The sequence below is a fragment of the Saccopteryx leptura genome, chromosome 12 (assembly GCF_036850995.1).
Source record: "Saccopteryx leptura isolate mSacLep1 chromosome 12, mSacLep1_pri_phased_curated, whole genome shotgun sequence".
NCBI lineage: Eukaryota > Metazoa > Chordata > Mammalia > Chiroptera > Emballonuridae > Saccopteryx > Saccopteryx leptura.
Window position 1 is genome coordinate 14,451,855 of NC_089514.1, and position 12,894 is coordinate 14,464,748.

Here is a 12,894-nt window from a genome sequence, read left to right on the forward strand (position 1 = left end):
TATTTTTGTCTTAAGATTTTAGAGGCCTTTTGTGAAAGGGGGTGTTCTTTTATAGCTGAAATACTGAAAACCTTATTTGTACCACAGTAGCTCAATAAGAACAAATCCTTAAGGCACCCAAAAAAACATAAATTGAGTTCAAAACAACACTCAATTTACTGTTGGATATAACGGTAATTGTGGCCACACTAAATGAATTGGTTTAAATTAGTAATGGCCATAAAAGAGGTTCTAAGGTTATTGTATATCACTTGTTTGTATTTAATTATTCAATAAAATGTGAACTAGGCTTGAAATGCTCCTGCATGGTATTTAATATCTTACGGGACATAATTACTTAAACATATCTGTTTTCCTTAGTAATTTTTAGAATTTGAAATTTCAACTGGAATTTAAATCTTCTTCCAAGTGAGACTTTAAAGAAGCCCTAAGTAACAGGTTGTTGACTTTCATTGTTGACACCTTTGGGTAATACATAAAACCAGTTCTCAACAAACTACATAAACCAGCTTTACAGGTGAATAGTTTTACACTTTCAGAATTAGCCAGGGAAATAGTTTTGATGTACATAAATCACAAAACACACAGGATTAGAATTCTTTAAATTTGTTACATGAAAAATAGTTTTAAGTAAACATTTATTCTATTTAGTTTTGTTACTTCAGTAATTATTTTCTTATCCTAAAGAAAGCTTTATAAAAATATGCCAGAAAAAAATAAGATATTTGAACAAAGCTAAAAAGCCTTTGGGGGCTGAAATTCATCTAAATATCTCAGTTGCTGGATATCAATTTTAACAGTGCTTAGATATCGAAAGCACCAAACTAAGGCTAAAAGCCTCAAATATACACACTAGAGTGAATATTAAAGCAAATTTTACCCAACTTCTTCATTAAAAATTACCAATCACTCAAAAATACACTGAATTTAGGTCTAAGTCAGAAGAACTATATTCTCATATAAAATAAGTAGTCCAACAAACTAAAGTTGATTTTTTTTTTCATGTTTAATGTGGAAACAATGATCTCACGAAGTTTATATACCACAGAATTAGGCACTACGTAATATCCATTTTGATGGCTAAAAACAATATGACAATCGGTGGCATATATTACATGCTTTTCAAAACTGCTAAAAAACAGAAAGAATGTGAATTCAAATGCATATCACTGAGGCGCTGGGGATGGCTCTTAGACAATGGGTGGTGAACTTTACATGTTGGCAAGGTAAAAAGAAACTGCTAAACCTCTTTTTTTCTTTATTAAAATCATGAGTCTTAGATGATGAAGTAACAAGATCCAGTACATCAAATCAGAATATTTACAAAAGTTCAAAAACATTTTAGACTAAAGAAAAAAAAGCCAAAAGGAGAAATTATGGAAATCATTCTTATTCTAAATTGAATTGTTTTTCCTACTGCTTCTCAGTTTCAAGTATTTTGAAGACTTTTTAATAATAAAGTAACTTTTAAACTCCTAGTTAAAATGATGTGAGGTAACATTTAATTAAAGCAACAAGTTACCCAGTGACATAAAAATCTCTTTCTATTAGTTTCAGAGATATTTTGCATCATTCAACGGGGAAGAAACTTGAATAATTATCTCAAGAAAATGCTGCCTCATCTGAAATCTGAAGTTCAATGTAGTTTAAGACATTTTCTCTTTGGGTCATTAGAAAAAAAAGATTTTATTAAATTATATTAAATTATACCAACTCTCTGGCAGATACCTAAGAAGAAAAGGCTTTTTAAAAATGAATAATTAATTCTGAAATTAACAAGCTGATATCCTTTTCTAAATTATGGGAATACTTATTGGTAAAATTAAATTTATTAATTTTTATAAGATCCTACTTCTAACTTAAAGTAATGAGTAACCACCACTGACTAAGTTATCCAGCGATAACAAATTGCACATTTAGTCAGAAAATAAATCATTAACCTACAATTCTAATTGCACAATGATAATGAAAACAAATGATTTGTCTCCCTCCAGGAGCCATGTGTTAAAGCTGATTTTGGACAATGAGACTGTATTTCTGAATCTATATATTGCAAATATAAGCAAAATGACCAGCACTATTTCTGTTCTAAAATGTAAACATTATTTTAACATGTCTCTATTCATACAATACCTTTCCCATCTAAGTGTGAAACAGAATACTGGAAAGGCTCAACACTCTTAAAATATTTCAGGCAAACACCCAAAAGCAAAGTGTTTTCCCAGTGCAGGGGAAGTACCCACAAAATATCAGCCACACGTCTGAAGGAGGCAGTCTGTCCAGGCTGTCTGTCTTCATAGTGGTTAAGCTCATGCATACTGTGTTTACGCTAACACTGCCCCATTGATACAAGAAGGAATCTCCCATCTGGATTTTAAATGCTACCTATTTACCTACCTTTTCAGATTCAATAAAACCAACTAGGTTTTTTGTAACATCGAAATCATTTGATTTGAAGGCAGGATCTTGTTTTACCAGTAATGTTTGCCTCAAACGGGGAGTGTTGGGATCCAAGGCTTTTTGCTTTAATGGAAGCTTAGCCAAAATAAGACAACATAAAAACAGCGCTAATAAACAACCCGACGTCTTGCAGGATTTAAACACCTAATATCATGACAGTCAGTGAGCTTTAGGTAAGAACATTTCATTAGCCAGCTTTCTTCTCTATGACTGGACATAATTTGCTGTTCCTAAGATGGTCACGTTAGAATTCTTTTTCAGGATTCCTGCAGAGCTGTGCTCACTTTACACCCCTGTGAACTGCTGTCATCACTACTGTGTCCAAACCCCGAGGATGAACTGGAAAAGAAGAGAGGGGGAAAATAATAAAAAGAGGAAATTGGTTTTCACAACACACTCAAAGCCTGAGTAACAGAGGAGAACTTTAATTATCTCCAGTCACAAAGAGAGACAGGAAATTTGGACTTTTAATTAGCCATTTGGAGTGCAGTTGGATATTTTTTTAGCTAGATAATTTAAACGCGAATAATTCAAGTCTGACTTAAATGAAAGTCACATAATCAGAATGCAGATAATTGAATTTCTACTGCATTCATTAATTCAGTGTGGAGGTGTGTGTGAAGTCTCCTATGATGGCCTGTCACAACTCAATAAAATCTCAGTCAATTAATTTTTTCATTATCTTAGTATTACATCAACAAAAAAGTGAAGTGTGGGTAGCTATCTGTACACATGCGTGTGTGTACTATGTGTTGTATAAATACGGACACGTTACATCAAAATGGGAGGAAATACCTTTCTGAATCATAATCTATATTGTTTTCCTTTCTTCCTTCTTCATCTTCTTCAGGGAAGCGTCTGTTCATCAAGGCAAACTTGTGGATTGCTTCCTCTACAGAGTACTTGGTCTGCCCGGAAACACAGGCCTCGATGTCTTCTGCATTCAGATGGCTTTGCAAGAAGAGATGGAGGCTGCTGTCCGACAGGAGGAGCGCGTTGTGGAGGACCCTACGCGAGAGGAAAAAGGAGAAGTCACTGGTGAACAGGGATGCACAGCCGCGGGGCAGGAGAGAGAGCAGCAGCAGAAATGCGCCAGCAACGTGATTTCTCAACTGTGGCCAACTTTGCATCCATTATGGACTCTGCCTATTAAAGCGATGGAAGCATATGTTAACTTTTATTCAATTATTTGGAAATTTAGGTGAGTAAAAACATGAAGCTAATAGTTAAGAACATCTGTTAAAAGAATAACTTCAAGGACATTTCTTCGATTTCACCATCTGTTACGGCCATGTGGATTAATTATGGAAATATTTTGCTTATGTAGTCACAGAAATTTATTGTACTTAAAAAAATTTATTATTTTTTTTTTTACTGCCAACCAGCGTGTCAGTACTGTGATCTTTATGGGTTAGGCTGTCAGGAAACATCAACACTTTCAACGACTATTAAAAGTTCTGTTTGCCCGGGCTGGGTAGGTCAGTTGGTTGTAGTGTCTTCCCCATACATCAAGGTTTCAGGTTCTGTCCCTGCTCAGGGAACATACAAGAATCAACCAATGACATCATGAATAAATGGAACGACAATTGATGTTTCTCTCTCTCTCTCTCTCTCTCTCTCCATTCCTCTCTTTCTAAAACTTAAAAAAAAAAATCATTCAATAAATGCATAAATTAAGTGGAACAACAAATTGATGTTTCCATCTCTCTCTAAAATCAATGACTAAAATGTTAAAATAAAGAAATTAAAGTTCTATTGAAAAGTCATCTCTTTATTGAAAAGAAAACTTCACACGTGTGCTTACACGCACGTTTCCAAGGGCTCCGTTGAGAGGTGGCTGTTTGGAACACCTAAGATTGACTAGAAATTTCTCCCAAAGTTTCAGTGGTACAGAGAGAGTACGGATGTCAGCAAAAGCCTCAGAACAGCTGGGAGGAGTAGAAATTACGCTGCAGTAAAAGTTACTCACGCACAAATTCACGTTCTCAGTGAGTGTGGGTTTTCTGAAAAAGTACACCCTTATATTTAAATAAAAACATTTTTTTAGCAAAGATTGTTATGTATGATAATTTTGGCTTGGTAGTTCAATAATGATACAATGATAAGACTAGCTGTAGGAGACCAAACTAAAAGACTAAACCCCAAGTACAATTTTGCCCAACATGGGATTTTTCATATTAGAGCACTATGAAAAATAGATTATGTTTTTAAGACTTAAATGAGCCTTACCTTAGACTCTGCATTTTTTAACACGTAACTAGAAAAGTACATCTCTTTGGTCATTTCATATTTAATTAACTTAAAACCCAAAGTCATTAGAATAGTTCCTTTACTTCAAAGTGAAACCAATTTTTTTCAAGACGACAAACGTCTAAGAAACCATAGCGTCCACACTGAAATCTAGCCGTCCTCTCGGCAGCAATAGGCTTTCAAATGTGGTTTCAGAAAATGCTCTTTACTGGCCTACAAGAAGAAGTAGAACATTTGTGCTTTTTAAAAGGCAAAATCTCAAGAAAGGCAGCTGATACTTTCTCTCCCTCCATGTCCTCTGCCCTGAGTTCTCCTGGAAGATGACCATGTCACGTGATCAAGATTAATGCGCCAACTGCAAGGAGTCAAGTAGTAAATTCCTCTTACTACTACTCTTGGAGATTTATTTTGTACATTTACAAATGTTTACTACTCTTGTTTTAAATACTTCAAATCAAGCGGAGATTTATATGGCAATGATCCATTAATATTAACTTGCATTCACGGGGAAGTTTGAACAGAGTGTTTCCTGCCAGCCATGATACAAGCCACTGTTCAGAGGATTATACTTACTGCTTTGTTTCTGGTGGAAATGTGTTTTATTTTCTTTATAAAATAATGGGTAATCTCTAAAATTGATTTTAGATGGTTCAAGGCATTACGCCACAAAAGTAATGAGCACTAATGCCAATGATATTGGACACAAATTCATTTTAGCTTTATTTCACGTCTAAAGCAATTCTGTTGAGCCTTGAACTGCTCACGCGCTGTTATTAACTTGCTAGTAACCTAACACATGGGTACCGCAAACAAAAACGATCAGAGCACAGGTTGATCGGGACCTCAAGGCTACTGTCTTTTTTCTTGAACTATAATTCAATTTCCAATTTTACTGTACATTAGACTCATTATTTCCCAGTGTTTTCTTTTCTGCTCAATTCTGCCACCTGGAGGGAAAACAGGTGAAAAGCAAGAGGGAGCCAGGCACACCCAGCTCTCAATTCTGAAGTGGGAGAACCATGGGGCTGGGCAGGGAAGCTCTGACCACCCACCCGGCCAGGAGCTCAAAACCAGCGCTGGGTTGTTTAATCCCCTCGGTCTGGCTGGCTCAATTTATCCCACCGGGCTCCATGGGTGTCAGTCTTAAATAAACAAAAATAATTTTAATGTGTTTATGATTTTTATTGAAATATTTCACTCCGAAATTAAAAATACAAAATCTTTAGAGTGTTTTCTCACCTTGTTTGGTGAGTCTACTGAGTTCATTTAAAGTTATATCTGGTTTAATATAGATCAGAGACTGTTGTGACTGCCATCACCATAATATTAAATCTTATTTTTACCTTGGCCATATTTGTGCCACATTTTCTACAAACAAATCTAATAGCAGTAAATCAACTTCAAACTTAATATAAAGAGTACTTTGTAAAACAGTCAATAAAATGTCATTGTTATAAGCCTCCATAAAAATAATGTATCCAATTTTCAAGCCTTTATATAAGAAACCAAAAATAGCCTCTAGAATTTTAAAGGAATTTGCGGAAAGCTATTTACAACATGAGTCAAAAGTTATTCCTTTACCCATAATAACTTTAAACAAAGCAAAACCTGTTTTTCCCTTGAATTGGATACAGTTGAAAATCTGGTTTCCCTCAACATGATTTTATTAGGTGTATTATATATTGATTCAGTTGAGAACAATATATAGCTATGCAAAAAACATTTAATCCTAACTAAGGACGCCCTGGGTCTACTGTGCCCAATATAATGACATATATACACATTTGTATTGCATGTGGAAGGTTAGCAGTTTGATGGAGGGAAAAAATTAATTCAGCCTGTTTACCTCTTACCAAGAGAAAAAATAAGACCTACAAATCTTCATGGAAGACAGTCATGAGCTGTGCTGTGGTGCCCTCTATTGAACACAAAGACATAAAAACGGTGTGTGCGCGGGGGCGCGCGTGCACGCATGCGCACGAGTGTGTATAAAAGTAACTATTGTTTCCATGGTATCCTCTTGTAAAAAAATTATATATTCCTTACATTTTAAAGAAGCACAAAACTGTAATAAAAGCCTACACCGTAAGGATGCGGTGATATCAATGGGGCGATGTCAGTAAAGGAAAGCTGACTCCCATTCATAATGTCAATCAAACATCAAAAATCAGGAGGAATGCCATTTTCACTGTTAGAGCCTTCCCAACAGAGCTTTTAATTTTAATATATAAATTTCTTGTTCCATAGCTACTGGTAGAAGTGACTTATAATTTATAAATTATCGGGGGGGGGGGGGGACTGGAATCCAAAAGGGAGATGCCAAGATTGAGAGAAAGTGAATGCATGTGAATAAATCTCACCATTGTACTGCCCAAACCTAACTAGCATTTAGGAGTTCTACTAATGCAAACTTGCCAGTTCCTGGGATCAATATAGTGCCTCCACCTCTCCTATCACTCCCGTGTCTATAAAATGAAGATGATACCCAACTCCTAGTATTATTGTAGGTATTGAGATGAAATGTGTAAAAAGCTATACATATAGCAAGTGTTCAATAAATGCTATAAATTATTGTTTCGGCCCATAGTGAAAGAAACAACTTTCTAATCCCTCTATGAAATTGATGTGGCTATATACTTTGCTATTAAATATACGTTATTTCACAAATTACCTTAAAATTTAAAAATTTTAAAAGGAAATTTTTTTAGCCTGACCAAGTGGTGGCTCAGTGGATAGAGCGTCGAACTGGGATGCAGAAGACCCAGGTTCAAGATCCCGAGGTCACCAGCTTGAGCATGGGCTCATCTGGTTTGAGCAAAGCTCACCAGCTTGGACCCAAGGTCACTGGCTTGAGCAAGGGGTTACTTGGTCTGCTATAACCCCACGGTCAAGGCACATATGAGAAAGCAATCAATGAACAACTAAAGTGCCACAACAAAAAACTGATGCTTGATGCTTCTCATCTCTCTCCATTCCTGTCTGTCTGTCCCTATCTGTCCCTCTCTCTGACTCTCTGTCTCTGTAAAAAAAAAAAAAAAAAATTTATTGTATACACACACACATATGCCCAGAGACAACAGCAATTTCGTTTCAGAGAATCTGAATATATATATTAAGTGCCCTTGGTTCATAACTTCAAAACTTACATAAAAGCCAGATTTTTTCAAATACATGCTAAAATTCTATCACACAAGCATACTTTTATTTAATGCTGTGGTGTCTTCTCTTTCAAGTCCCTAAAGTGCTCTGCAAACCAACAAGGTACAGGCTATTGATGGTGACCTCACTTAATGGGTAACTAACAGGACCTCAGAGGAGGTCAAGCTTGGGGACAGGACACACTACCAAGATGGCCAATTGCACATCGCATCCAGTTCCCCACGTGGGCTTTACTGGGGACCACAAGGCGTGCCAAAGACCTGGACGGTTGTCGCTTCTACACAAACCAGACAAAGAACAGAAGAGCTATGCCTCCTGTTCTTGGGAAAGAAGGGCAGGGAGGGGCCCCAGTATTCGGGTCATTTAGGTCTGGCCTGAATCCAACCGTGTGGCAGGAGACACCTTGCTTCCCTCAGGTTCAAACCACACAGAAGCAGCAGCAGCTTGGAGACTGTTGTTCACACAGCATAACGGGACAAGTTATATCACAAGAGAACTTGGCGTCTCTCCTATGCTTTGACTTCTGGTTGATAATCTAGAGCCAATTTTAACGAATCTAACCATTCCCTGATGCCCAGGGAATGCTTCTCCACTAGACTGGAAATTTCAAAAGGACAAGGATTTGTGTCCATTTCGTGCAGTCCTATATCCCCAGGACCCCTCCTGGCCCGAAGCAGTCACTTAATGAAGTTTTTCCTCCAATGCATCATTTGAACAACACAACCACTCAGTGAAGTCAGCCATGCATAGTTAAGTAACATTATTGCACTCTTTCTAGCAAACCGAGGTTCAAAGGAATTAAGTGGCTTTTCCATGGTCATATAGCCAGAAAACAATCAGGAGCTAAGATTCGTGGGAGACCTGAAGCCCAGGTCCTCAAGCTCCTGATCCAAGTCTGTGTGTTCACTATGACACCTGCATCCAAGTCAGCCAGCAAGCAGCCCAACGATGCAGTAAGCAAAACAACCAGGTGCAAGCGCAGCTCCACCACAGCAGAGTGACACTCTCCTGAGTCGTTAATTTGGTAGGATCAACTGTGAGCGGAAAGGCCATGTCCCAAACAATGAAGTGATTCCTGGTCAAAAACACATGCCCTGCCTGACCAGGCGGTGGCGCAGTGGATAGAGCGTCGGACTGGGATGCAAAGGACCCAGGTTCGAGACCCCGAGGTTGCCAGCTTGAGCACAGGCTCATCTGGTTTGAGCAAAGCTCACCAGCTTGAACCCAAGGTCGCTGGCTCCAGCAGGGGGTTGCTCGGTCTGCTGAAGGCCCGCGGTCAAGGCACAGATGAGAAAGCAATCAATGAACAACTAAGGTGTTGCAACGTGCAATGAAAAACTAATGATTGATGCTTCTCATCTTTCTCCGTTCCTGTCTATCCCTCTCTCTGACTCATTCTCTGTCTCTATAAAAAATAAATAAAATTTAAAAAAAGAAAGAAAACACATGCCCTGCAACTAACTAGCAACATAAATACAGAGATGCTGTCCTTTGACCTCAAAGAAGCAGACCTCTCTACAGAAGACAAGCAGTCCCCCAGGGCTGTTGGGGACCGCAGGATGTGGCCCAGGCCTCACAGGCAATGGCCAGTCTGCAGCTTCCCTGCCTCCATCTGGAGTGACACTCTCCTGTAAGATATCCAAGATGCAAACTTGGACTGCAGGGATCACATCTTACGAGAGACGCCATCAGACACCTGGGTCTCATGCAGACGACAATTAAAATGGGAGCTGTCCCCAAAGGAAAAGGGCAGAAATAACTCAACCAGGTCTTTGTTCTGTCAAGCCTGTACTACCCAAAAGAATCCCACTGCAACCTTTTCCAGTTACTCCATCTTCTGGTCTCGTGTCATTGTTATTCCTCTGCCTCCTTCCTCTCTTCTAGCCCTGCTCAGTTTATACTCCTGGACATTTCTGTAGGTCTCCACGACCCTTTCAAAGGAAAGGTACTTTATCAATCTAATAGAAATAAATATTAATATTCATGTGCATACTTAATACCCAAAGCCTTTATGAATGCGCCAGATGGCAGAAAGGCGGTATATTATTTCAGGAGCGCTCAGGTACCAGGTAGTGAACTCCCAAGGAGATTACTCCAGAGCCTGAAGCTCGTAGAAAAAAAGAGTCCAGGAGACCGGGCTCTGCCTCTTAACCAGTGGTCATACAGCTCAGCCACTTTTCTTATCTGTAATATAGGAAGTTAGAAAAATTAGCTCAAAGCTTTTCATCTCTAACTGCATTAAACTTAGATACCACACATTATATGCCAGACTGTTGTGAGTGCTTTACATTCATTAACTCATTTAATCCTCTCAACAGTCGTATAAAGTAGGTACTATTATTATTCACTCCATTTTACAGATGCTATAACAGAGGTACAGAGGAGGGTAAAGACCTGCCCGATCCCCTCGCTAATAAGTAGCAGAGCCAGGACTTAAACTGAGGTAGTCTGGCCTCAAAGTCTGTGTGTGAAACAACGTGCTGTCCCTTGGGAGGGGTATTCCGGCATTCCAGAGTGGGGAAAAAAGAGAAATTAGAGCAGTGTGAATTTAAGTCACCTTAACTACAGTCCCTCCAATCCAGAGTTAATGGCCCACTGAGACCATCACACACCAATAAATACTCCCTCATAAATACTCCCTTCAAAGAGTTGGGTTAAACTACTCGTGTAGAGGAGCCAAGAAGGGTATTAGTAACCCATTGCAGAGCCAATTTGTCTGTCAATCCGAACTGTTGTAAATAAAGACAGTTTTAAGATGTGCCTTTTTAATAAGATGCGCCTTATAAAAAAAAAACCCACATCTGTTTCCTAGCAAATTTTACTTTTTTCAGCTAAACTCTCAAGTAATTTGGCTCTGCTTTATAGCTTATGGGACGGTGTATGTATTATCTGACTCAACCAAGTTCATTGTTTTCCTTCTATTGAATAGATTTGGTCCTAAATATGCACCACCAGATGTGAGTCACAAGATGGCGCTGTGATACAGGAAATGGATGGCTGAAATTAGCTCTGGAGCTAATCAGCATTTTAGAAAAAGAGCTGTTCACCACCTCCACCCCCCAACCTCCCCCAACCCCATCACAGGACGTTCAACTCTTGTAAAGCCCTTTTATTGCATCTCCTGTGTGCCGGCACGAGTTTTCGCACACTTACTTTCTGAGGAAATCTTCCAAACCCTGACGCCGTTGATCCACATGCTGGCGATTGTTCATGTTGAAAAATAGGTTTTTAGATGGAAGTTCTGGCAGTTGTCTGAGAAAGAAAAAAACAAACCTTATAATCATCAAATCAAGGTGGTTTAGTTACAGAAATCCTTCAAAGTGAAAGCAAATTACACTTAATTATCACACAGTGAGTATATATTACATAGTTATATAATAAAAATAAGAGAATATTAATTTAAAAAAAAACAAACATTTTTGAGGCCCTTAATAGTCAATACTGGTAAAAGTTAGTGGAATTCAAGTGATAAAATTTTGAATTCAGATTCCGTAGCCACAAAACTAAAGCTATAATTACAATCAAGAAGGACGCCTATAAAATCCTTCATAATTTATGTGCCTATAAATCTCATGCATATCAAATCTCTAACTACTGAATATAATAATCAAGTCTCCCCAATGTACTCTGTAAGCCACTTACACCAGCAAAGCATTGCTCTGGAGTCTCTGCCGGAGCCACACGAATTCTCTGTATCTTCTTCGTACACAGGATGTTTTCATTGTGAAACACATGCTATTGGTCTGTTCGGAGAAAAAATACACATCATATAAGCCTCACTGGAAAAAAATGCTTTTCTTACATCTGTGACTCGCTGTATGCCCCCAAATGTGTTTAAATGGAATTTTTCAAACCGAAAATACATTTGCGTTTAAACCAGACTCAAACCCTGCACAGAGCCCTGAAGACAGCTGCAATGACAGAAATGAGCGGGGATGTCCTCGGGCAGCCCATCCGCTCCCTGAGTCCTGAAGTAGCTCCTGCGCACCTGTGAGCGCTGCTTTCAGAGAAGAAGCATAAAAATGAAACCCTGAAGCATCAATGACCAGTAAGAGCCGAGGGTCCTCCATGGCATCTTAACACTCTCCATCTGTCCATGGACCCGAGAAGCCTTTGGGAGCTAGAGATGCCTTCTCCTGGACCTTGACATGGCATCACAGAAGCCATCATGTCCTTGACATGGACATCACTACAGATCACACAAATCACTGGGAATCCCAAAATCACTTTTTTTTTCTTTATTAAGTGGAAGGCAGGGATGCAGACAGACAGACTCCCAAATACACCCAACCAAAATCAGGACCCACCCAGCAAGCCCCCTACAGGGCAATGCTCTGCCCATCTGGAGCCACTGCTATGTTGCTTGGCAACCAAGCTATTTTAGCCCTGAGGTGAGACCATGGAGCCATCCTCAGTACCAGGGCCAACTTGTTCAAACCTTTTGAGCCATAGCTGCAGGAGAGGGGGAGAGAGAGAAAGAAGGGGGAGGGGTAGACAAGCAGATGGTCACTTCTCTTGTGTTTTCTGGCCAGGAATCAAACCTGGGACTTCCACACATCGAGCCAACACTCTACCACTGAGCCAACCGGTCAGGGCCCTGAAATCACTTTTAAACAAGAGAACAGCATTCCCCTTCTCTACTAGACGTGTAAGGGAACATGGTCTGAGCTAGAAAGGGTGCAATGTACAGTGACCTCCTCATGGGTGACCCAAATCACTTCAACCCCAGTTTCCTGAATGATAAAACAGGGAGGAAACAGTACCCACGTGCTGCACAGGGTGGCTGGGAGGTCTGATAATAAGCACTTGGCAATGTTATCTGTTACAATTCTTATTAGCTACTGGCTGCTGGCCCCTTCCAGCTGCCCTAGGGCCAACGTGGAAAAAGCCACCTACAGGGACCTCGTCCTCAGCAAAATGGCAATGCTTCTTGAGAACTTTGGGTAAACACTAGACTGGCGAATATGTGTGCTTCTCCTTTGGGCAACAAAGAGACTGACAAATAGTTCTCTACTGGTTTTGTAA

The 12,894-nt window shown here is 39.3% G+C and overlaps 1 protein-coding gene across 4 annotated transcripts in view; it reads right to left on the reverse strand.

Annotated features, from left to right (window-relative positions):
- Positions 1-560: 560 nt before the first annotated feature.
- The window catches only part of SNX10 (sorting nexin 10), an 82,345-nt gene continuing 70,011 nt past the window's right edge, over positions 561-12,894 (reverse strand). For 2 of the 4 annotated variants that reach the window (XM_066354121.1, XM_066354120.1), the window contains exons 3-6: positions 11,512-11,612; positions 11,023-11,121; positions 3,256-3,468; positions 561-2,799 (exon numbers count right to left, since the gene is read on the reverse strand). In XM_066354121.1, coding sequence (XP_066210218.1) covers positions 2,718-2,799; positions 3,256-3,468; positions 11,023-11,121; positions 11,512-11,603 — 486 coding nt within the window. In that variant the 5' untranslated portion in view covers positions 11,604-11,612 and the 3' untranslated portion in view covers positions 561-2,717. The remainder of the gene's footprint in view (positions 2,800-3,255; positions 3,469-11,022; positions 11,122-11,511; positions 11,613-12,894) is intronic. The other 2 variants (XM_066354119.1, XM_066354118.1) reach the window with 1 other exon arrangement.